General features: G+C 46.4%; 1 protein-coding gene across 3 annotated transcripts in view; it reads left to right on the top strand.

The window, feature by feature from the left end:
- Positions 1-131: 131 nt before the first annotated feature.
- Positions 132-9388, top strand: part of fga (fibrinogen alpha chain) — a 52039-nt gene continuing 42782 nt past the window's right edge. For 2 of the 3 annotated variants that reach the window (XM_031832664.1, XM_031832662.1), the window contains exons 1-6: positions 133-238; positions 2970-3086; positions 3316-3499; positions 4016-4161; positions 7633-7829; positions 8456-8583. In XM_031832664.1, coding sequence (XP_031688524.1) covers positions 185-238; positions 2970-3086; positions 3316-3499; positions 4016-4161; positions 7633-7829; positions 8456-8583 — 826 coding nt within the window. In that variant the 5' untranslated portion in view covers positions 133-184. Of the gene's footprint in view, positions 239-2969; positions 3087-3315; positions 3500-4015; positions 4162-7632; positions 7830-8455; positions 9214-9388 lie in introns of all 3 variants that reach the window. The other variant, XM_031832661.1, reaches the window with a different exon arrangement.

Here is a 9388-nt window from a genome sequence, read left to right as displayed (position 1 = left end):
TGTAGTGTACAACTTTTGACCAGAGCCCTATGGGTCTGCCTACGGGCCCTGGTCAGACGGTAGTGCACTCTATAGGGATTAGGTGCTATTTGGGACTAAAAGGGTTTGTCAACAAGTAGAGTCCGATAATATAAAGCTTCAGAGGCTCGAGGAAACAGTATTCTAGACCAGCATAGAGAGAGAGATGAAGCTACTACATTTCTTCTGTGTCTTCCTGACTGTCCTTGCCTCCACTTGGGTACGATAACATGATTCATTATTTATCATTTTAATTGAATAGTTTTAATTACAATGTATTTGAATAATAATATTAATAAAAGATTGAATTTATATACCACTTTTTCTAGATATACATATATTTATTTCTGAGGTATTTGTGAGGTACTTTTTTGGGAAATATGTGTTTTTAAATATACAGAGCATTCAGAATGTATTCCTTCCATTGACTTATACCACATTTTGTTACAGACTGAATTCAAACTGGATTAAATCAAAAAAAATTCTCTCTCAACCATCTACACAAAGTGAAAATGTGTTTTTAGAAATGTTTACACATTTGTTCCAAAAGGAAACACAGAAATATCTCATTTACATTAATTTAATTTAGTATTCGTAATTTACATAAGTATTCACAGTCCTGAGTCAATACTTTGTAGAATCACCTTTGGCAGCGATTACAGCTGTGAGTCTTTCTGGGTACATCTCTAAGAGCTTTCCACACCTGAATTGGGCTACATTTGCCCATTATTCTTTAGTATTAGGATGTTGCCTGTGCTTAGCTCCATTCCATTTTTTTTTTATCCTGATAAACTCCCCAGTCCTTTAAAGATGACAAGCATACCCATAACATGAGGCAGCCACCACTATGTGTTGTATTGGATTTGCCCCCAAAACAAACCAGATGTTTTTAGAATACTTGTCTTCTGTTTCCTTCTTTTCACTCTGTCATTTAGGTTAGTATTGTGGAGTAACTACAATGTTGTTGCTCCATCCTCAGTTCTCTCTTATCACAGCCATTAAACTCTGTCATTTAGGTTTGTATTGTGGAGTAACTACAATGTTGTTGCTCCATCCTCAGTTCTCTCTTATCACAGCCATTAAACTCTGTCATTTAGGTTAGTATTGTGGAGAAACTACAATGTTGTTGCTCCATCCTCAGTTCTCTCTTATCACAGCTATTAAACTCTGTCATTTAGGTTTGTATTGTGGAGAAACTACAATGTTGTTGCTCCATCCTCAGTTTTCTCCTATCACAGCCATTAAACTCTGTCATTTAGGTTTGTATTGTGGAGAAACTACAATGTTGTTGCTCCATCCTCAGTGTTCTCCTATCACAGCCATTTAAACTCTGTCATTTAGGTTTGTATTGTGGAGAAACTACAATGTTGTTGATCCATCCTCAGTTTTCTCCTATCACAGCCATTTAAACTCTGTCATTTAGGTTTGTATTGTGGAGAAACTACAATGTTGTTGATCCATCCTCAGTTTTCTCCTATCACAGCCATTTAAACTCTGTCATTTAGGTTCGTATTGTGGAGAAACTACAATGTTGTTGATCCATCCTCAGTTTTCTCCTATCACAGCCATTTAAACTCGGTAACTGTTTTAGGAAGGACACCTGTATCGTTGTAGTGACTGGGTGTGTTGATACACCATCCAAAGTGTAATTAATAACTTCACAAAGCTCAAAGGGATATTTAATGTCTGTTTTTTAAATTAATTATATTTTAACCATCTACCAATAGGTGCCCTACTTTGCGAGACATTGGATAACCTCACTGCTCGACTGAGGGATCTTACAAATAATTGTATGTGTGGGATACAGAGATGAGGTAGTCATTCAAAAAGCCTCTTAAAGTCCGGACCCTTTTTATCAATTTCCACTTAAAATGACAAACACAAATCTAACTGCCTGTTGCTCATGTCCTGAAGCAAGGATATGCATATAATTATAATATCATTAATTGAAAGGAAACACTTTGAAGTTTGTGGAAATGTGAAATTAGTGTATGAAATATAATTGTCTTTGATACCACCATGTTTTCAAGCAGACCACCATAGTCCCTGTGCCCAAGAACACTAAGGTAACCTGCCTAAATGACTACTGACCCGTAGCACTCACATCTGTAGCCATGAAGTGCTTTGAAAGGCTGGTCATGGCTCACATCAACACCATTATCCCAGAAACCCTAGACCCACTCCAATTCGCATTCCGCACCAAAAGATCCACAGATGATGCAATCTCTATTGCACTCCACACTGCCCTTTCCCGCATGGACAAAAGGAACACCTATGTGAGAATGCTATTCATTGACTACAGCGCAGCATTCAACACCATAGTGCCCTCAAAGCTCATCAATAAGCTAAGGATCCTGGGACTAAACACCTCCCTCTAAACTGAATCCTGGACTTCCTGACGGGCCGCCCCCAGGTGGTGAGGGTAGATAACAACACATCTGCCATGCTGATCCTCAACACGGGGGCCCCTCAGGGGTGCGTGCTCAGTCCCCTCCTGTACTCCCTGTGCACTCATGACTGCACGGCCAGGCACGACTCCCACACCATCATTAAGTTTGCTGATGACACAACAGTGGAAGGCCTGATCACCGACGACGACGAGACAGCCTATAGGGAGGAGGTCAGAGACCTGCCCCACCCCCCCCTCTCTACCCTCTTTTACATCGCAGCTATTCTCTCTTGTTATCATCTATTCATCGTCACTTTAATGACTCTACCTCCATGTACATATTAACTCAACTAACCGGTTCCCCTGCACATTGACTCTGTACCGTTACCCCCCTTTATATAGTCTCGCTATTGTTATTTTACTGCTCTTTAAACACTATTGTTGCAAACAGAGTGAGTTGATCAACTAATTATGTCACTTGTTAAGTAAGATTTTACTCCTGATCTCTCTCTCTGTCTCTCTCTCTCTCTCTCTCTCTGCTCCCCACCCCTCTCTCTCTCAGGCTGAGGACGTAGCGACCGTATTGAGCCCTCGTGGAGCCAGGCCAGTAGAACATGGTTACAAGGCTGATAAATGTGCCACAGAGAAGAACTGGCCTTTTTGCTCAGATGATGACTGGGTAAATCACTGTTTCTCTTTACCTAATGGATGACTTTTAAACAGAAATATACTTTTAGATATATACAAACCTTCTGTCTATGTCCTGTACTGTAACTCAGCCTCTCCTCTCTCCTCTTCTCCTCTCTTCCACCTCTTCCTCTGCCTCCTCCTCATCCTCTCTCCTCTCCTCCTCTCTTCCCCCTCTCCTGCTCTCCTCTCCACCTCCTCCACCTCCTCCTCCTCCCCAGGGTCCTAAGTGCCCGTCAGGTTGTCGTATCCAGGGTCTGTTAGACAAGGCAGACCATTCCCTGCTGAAGAAGATAGAGAAGATTAGGCAGCTCCTTGACCAGAACAGAGCCAAACACCGCTCTGCCGACCAGGCATCCAAACAGACCTATGACTACCTCAAGGAGAAACTCACCTCCAACGCAGGTGAGACGGGATAATATTGATCAGTCAGCTTTGTTTGGTTCCTTTTGATCTCTTGTTTTGGTTGGCTCTCCTTCTCTCTCTCTCTCTGTCTCTCTCTCCTTCTCTCTCTCTCTCCCTCTCCTTCTCTCTCCCTCTCCCTCTCTCTCTCTCTTCTATTTATCTATCTATCTATCTAGCTCTATCTCTTTCTATCAATTTATATCTCTCTCCCTCTGCATAGATGTTAACCATTCCTCTCCTCTGTCCCAACAGGTGTCTGTATAGATGTTAACCATCCCTCTCCTCTGTCCCAACAGGTGTCTGTATAGATGTTAACCATTCCTCTCCTCTGTCCCAACCGGTGTCTGTATAGATGTTAACCATTCCTCTCCTCTGTCCCAACAGGTGTCTGTATAGATGTTAACCATTCCTCTCCTCTGTCCCAACAGGTGTCTGTATAGATGTTAACCATTCCTCTCCTCTGTCCCAACAGGTGTCTGTATAGATGTTAACCATCCCTCTCCTCTGTCCCAACAGGTAATGACAACAGCTTCTATGACCTGGCTGAACGCCTCCGTCAGAGGATCGTCGACATCAAGATCAAGATAGAGCGTCAGCTGAGGATCCTCAACGCTCTGAAGACCAGCATCAAAGACCAGGTTATAGAGATGCAGAGACTGGAGGTGAGATTAAGATTGACAATGATAACGATGATGATGAAGACCATGGTCAGAGACCATGTTCTAGAGATGAGGAGGTGAGGAGATGAGGAGATGAGGAGGTGAGGAGATGAGGAGATGAGGAGGTGAGGAGATGAGGAGGTGAGGAGATGAGGAGATGAGGAGGTGAGGAGATGAGGAGATGAGGAGGTGAGGAGGTGAGGAGATGAGGAGATGAGGAGGTGAGGAAATGAGGAGATGAGGAGGTGAGGAGATGAGGAGGTGAGGAGATGAGGAGATGAGGAGATGAGGAGGTGAGGAGATGAGGAGATGAGGAGATGAGGAGATGAGGAGGTGAGGAGGTGAGGAGATGAGGAGATGAGGAGGTGAGGAGATGAGGAGATGAGGAGGTGAGGAGATGAGGAGGTGAGGAGATGAGGAGATGAGGAGATGAGGAGGTGAGGAGGTGAGGAGATGAGGAGATGAGGAGATGAGGAACTGAGGAGATGAGGAACTGAGGAGATGAGGAGATGAGGAGATGAGGAGATTAGGAACTGAGGAGATGAGGAGATGAGGAGGTGAGGAGATGAGGAGGTGAGGAGATGAGGAGATGAGGAGATGAGGAGATGAGGAGGCAGTCCCTCTCTTTCCACATGTCAATTCAGTATCCTTGTTATTCCTCTGGTTTGAGAGAACAGAAATATTAGTTTCAGAGCGACTAGATGATTATCAGAGGTTACTCAGACATATTAAATGAAGACATGGTGATGTGAGGAAGAGGAAGAGTTATATGAAGACATGGTGATGTGAGGAAGAGTTATATGAAGACATGGTGATGTGAGGAAGAGGAAGAGTTATATGACGACATGGTGATGTGAGGAAGAGTTATATAAAGACATGGTGATGTGAGGAAGAGTTATATGAAGACATGGTGATGTGAGGAAGAGGAAGAGTTATATGAAGACATGGTGATGTGAGGAAGAGTTATATGACGACATGGTGATGTGAGGAAGAGGAAGAGTTATATGAAGACATGGTGATGTGAGGAAGAGGAAGAGTTATATGACGACATGGTAATGTGAGGAAGAGTTATATGAAGACATGGTGATGTGAGGAAGAGTTATATGAAGACATGGTGATGTGAGGAAGAGGAAGAGTTATATGAAGACATGGTGATGTGAGGAAGAGGAAGAGTTATATGACGACATGGTGATGTGAGGAAGAGTTATATGAAGACATGGTGATGTGAGGAAGAGTTATATGAAGACATGGTGATGTGAGGAAGAGGAAGAGTTATATGAAGACATGGTGATGTGAGGAAGATGAAGAGTTATATGAAGACATGGTGATGTGAGGAAGAGTTATATGAAGACATGGTGATGTGAGGAAGAGGAAGAGTTATATGAAGACATGGTGATGTGAGGAAGAGGAAGAGTTATATGAAGACATGGTGATGTGAGGAAGAGTTATATGAAGACATGGTGATGTGAGGAAGAGTTATATGAAGACATGGTGATGTGAGGAAGAGGAAGAGTTATATGAAGACATGGTGATGTGAGGAAGAGTTATATGAAGACATGGTGATGTGAGGAAGAGTTATATGAAGACATGGTGATGTGAGGAAGAGTTATATGAAGACATGGTGATGTGAGGAAGAGTTATATGAAGACATGGTGATGTGAGGAAGAGTTATATGAAGACATGGTGATGTGAGGAAGAGGAAGAGTTATATGAAGACATGGTGATGTGAGGAAGAGGAAGAGTTATATGACGACATGGTGATGTGAGGAAGAGTTATATGAAGACATGGTGATGTGAGGAAGAGTTATATGAAGACATGGTGATGTGAGGAAGAGGAAGAGTTATATGAAGACATGGTGATGTGAGGAAGAGTTATATGAAGACATGGTGATGTGAGGAAGAGTTATATGAAGACATGGTGATGTGAGGAAGAGGAAGAGTTATATGAAGACATGGTGATGTGAGGAAGAGGAAGAGTTATATGAAGACATGGTGATGTGAGGAAGAGTTATATGAAGACATGGTGATGTGAGGAAGAGTTATATGAAGACATGGTGATGTGAGGAAGAGTTATATGAAGACATGGTGATGTGAGGAAGAGGAAGAGTTATATGAAGACATGGTGATGTGAGGAAGAGTTATATGAAGACATGGTGATGTGAGGAAGAGTTATATGAAGACATGGTGATGTGAGGAAGAGTTATATGAAGACATGGTGATGTGAGGAAGAGTTATATGACGACATGGTGATGTGAGGAAGAGTTATATGAAGACATGGTGATGTGAGGAAGAGTTATATGAAGACATGGTGATGTGAGGAAGAGTTATATGAAGACATGGTGATGTGAGGAAGAGTTATATGAAGACATGGTGATGTGAGGAAGAGGAAGAGTTATATGAAGACATGGTGATGTTGAGGAAGAGTTATATGAAGACATGGTGATGTGAGGAAGAGGAAGAGTTATATGAAGACATGGTGATGTGAGGAAGAGTTATATGAAGACATGGTGATGTGAGGAAGAGTTATATGAAGACATGGTGATGTGAGGAAGAGTTATATGAAGACATGGTGATGTGAGGAAGAGTTATATGAAGACATGGTGATGTGAGGAAGAGGAAGAGTTATATGAAGACATGGTGATGTGAGGAAGAGTTATATGAAGACATGGTGATGTGAGGAAGAGTTATATGAAGACATGGTGATGTGAGGAAGAGTTATATGAAGACATGGTGATGTGAGGAAGAGGAAGAGTTATATGAAGACATGGTGATGTGAGGAAGAGGAAGAGTTATATGAAGACATGGTGATGTGAGGAAGAGGAAGAGTTATATGAAGACATGGTGATGTGAGGAAGAGGAAGAGTTATATGAAGACATGGTGATGTGAGGAAGAGGAAGAGTTATATGAAGACATGGTGATGTGAGGAAGAGGAAGAGTTATATGAAGACATGGTGATGTGAGGAAGAGTTATATGAAGACATGGTGATGTGAGGAAGAGGAAGGGTGCTGAAATGTTTTATTTGATTTACCTCCTTTCTCCCCCCCCCCACTACCCCCCTTCTCAACATCCTCTCCTTCCCCCCTCCCCACCCCACCCCACTATTTCCCCCTCCCTCCCTCCTCACCCCCCCTCCCCTCCCTTCTTATCTCATCTCCTACCCCCCCCTCCCCTCCCTTCTTATCTCCTACCCCCCCTCCCCTCCCTTCTTATCTCACCCCCCCTCCCCCTCCCTTCTTATCTCATCCCCCCCCCTCTCCCCTCCCTTCTTATCTCATCCCTCCCCCCCTCTCCCCTCCCTTCTTATCTCCTACCCCCCCCCTCCCCTCCCTTCTTATCTCGTACCCCCCCTCTCCCCTCCCTTCTTATCTATCTCCTACCCCCCCTCTCCCCTCCCTTCTTATCTCACCCCCCCCCTCTTCCCTCTTCCCTCCCTTCTTATCTCCCCCCCCTCCCCTCCACCCCCCTCCGCCAGGTGGACATTGACATCAAGCTACGCTCCTGTAAGGGGTCTTGTAAGGGCTACGCTGAGTTCTCCATTGATCAAGCATCCTACGTGGCTCTGGACAAGCAGATGTACCAGCTGGAATCCCAGAGCGTTCAGTCTGTGGAGACCGTCAGCACGCTGTACGTCATGAAGAGCCGACCGCTTAAAGACGTCGTGGTGGACAGGTGAACAGGAGGAGGATGCTGCTGTCGTTTTCTCCTGACCCTCCATCTCCACCCCCCCCCCCTCCCGTACCCTCCATCTCCACCCCCCCCTCTCCCGTACCCTCCATCTCCACCCCCCCCTCTCCCGTACCCTCCATCTCCACCCCCCCCCTCTCCCTTCTAATCTCCTCTTTTCCTCTCCTCCCCTCTCCCGTACCCTCCATCTCCACCCTCCCCTCTTCCGTACCCTCCATCTCCACCCCCCCCTCTCCCTTCTAATCTCCTCTTTTCCTCTCCTCCCCTCTCCCGTACCCTCCATCTCCACCCCCCCCTCTCCCGTACCCTCTATCTCCACCCCCCCCTCTCCCTTCTAATCTCCTCTTTTCCTCTCCTCCCCTCTCTCATACCCTCCATCTCCACCCCCCCCTCCCCCGTACCCTCTATCTCCACCCCCCCCTCTCCCGTACCCTCTATCTCCACCCCCCCTCTTCTAATCTCCTCTTTTCCTCTCCTCCCCTCTCCCGTACCCTCCATCTCCACCCCCCCCCCTCTCCCGTACCCTCCATCTCCACCCCCCCCCCTCTCCCTTCTAATCTCCTCTTTTCCTCTCCTCCCCTCTCCCGTACCCTTCTCTCCCCCTCTCTCAGCAAGTACAAGTCCGGCCCGGCTGAGGAACAGAAGGAGGTTTTCTTCCCGGAGGTGAAGACCGTGAAGCTGACCTTGGAGACCCAGGGGTCCAGCGCTTCATCTGCCGCCACTGCCAGCCAGGTCCCGGGTACGCACTTCCAGCCTTCGACTTCAGGCTCTTCATCGTCATCGGGTTTGTCAACGGGGTTGGGGACGAAGGACGGGCCGAGGAAAACGATCACGGAGCTGGGTGGTGGAGGGGGGACAAGGGGGGATGGAGTTGGGGATTTCTCTAAAGGGATGGGTGGGCTGGGAAGTCTCGGAGGCGGAGCTTTCGCCACTACTGGTCACCTGACCACTCAGACGTCGAGCTGTACCAAGACGACGAAAAGGACGATAGTACATACGAAGGATGGGCCAGTGGAGCGCATCGAGGAAGTATCGGGCGGACTCGGCTGTGAGGCGCTGAAGCTCGGTGGCGGAGGAGGAGGAGGGATGGGCGAATTCTTCCCATCCCTCACCTCCTCCTCTTCCTCATCCTCCTCTTCCTCCTCCTCGTTCACCAAAACCACGAGTCACGGCGGCACCAAGGGAGGCAGTAGCATTCTCACCAGCACCAAGACCGGTGGCACCGGTGGCGATTTCGGAGGTGATCCATTCGGAATGGATCTCGGGGCGTTCATGCGCGGGAATGACGAAGACGACATCCCAGATTTCCACGCCCGCAGCGTGAAGACTAGCGCCCGGAGTGAGCGGCAGGCGGATTATGTGGGAAAAGGTACATCTGACCTGGAACAACCGGCCAGCAGTTGACCTAGCTAGCCGCTGTTAGCATCTTAGCCTAGCAGCAATTAGCATGTTAGCCTAGCCTCCATTAGCACCTTAGCCTAGCAGCCGTTAGCAATTAGCATGTTAGCCTAGCCTCCATTAGCACCTTAGCCTAGCAGCCGTTA

This window comes from Oncorhynchus kisutch, linkage group LG9, assembly GCF_002021735.2.
Source record: "Oncorhynchus kisutch isolate 150728-3 linkage group LG9, Okis_V2, whole genome shotgun sequence".
In the NCBI taxonomy this organism is placed as follows: domain Eukaryota; kingdom Metazoa; phylum Chordata; class Actinopteri; order Salmoniformes; family Salmonidae; genus Oncorhynchus; species Oncorhynchus kisutch.
This window is presented reverse-complemented; position numbering and strand designations above follow the sequence as displayed.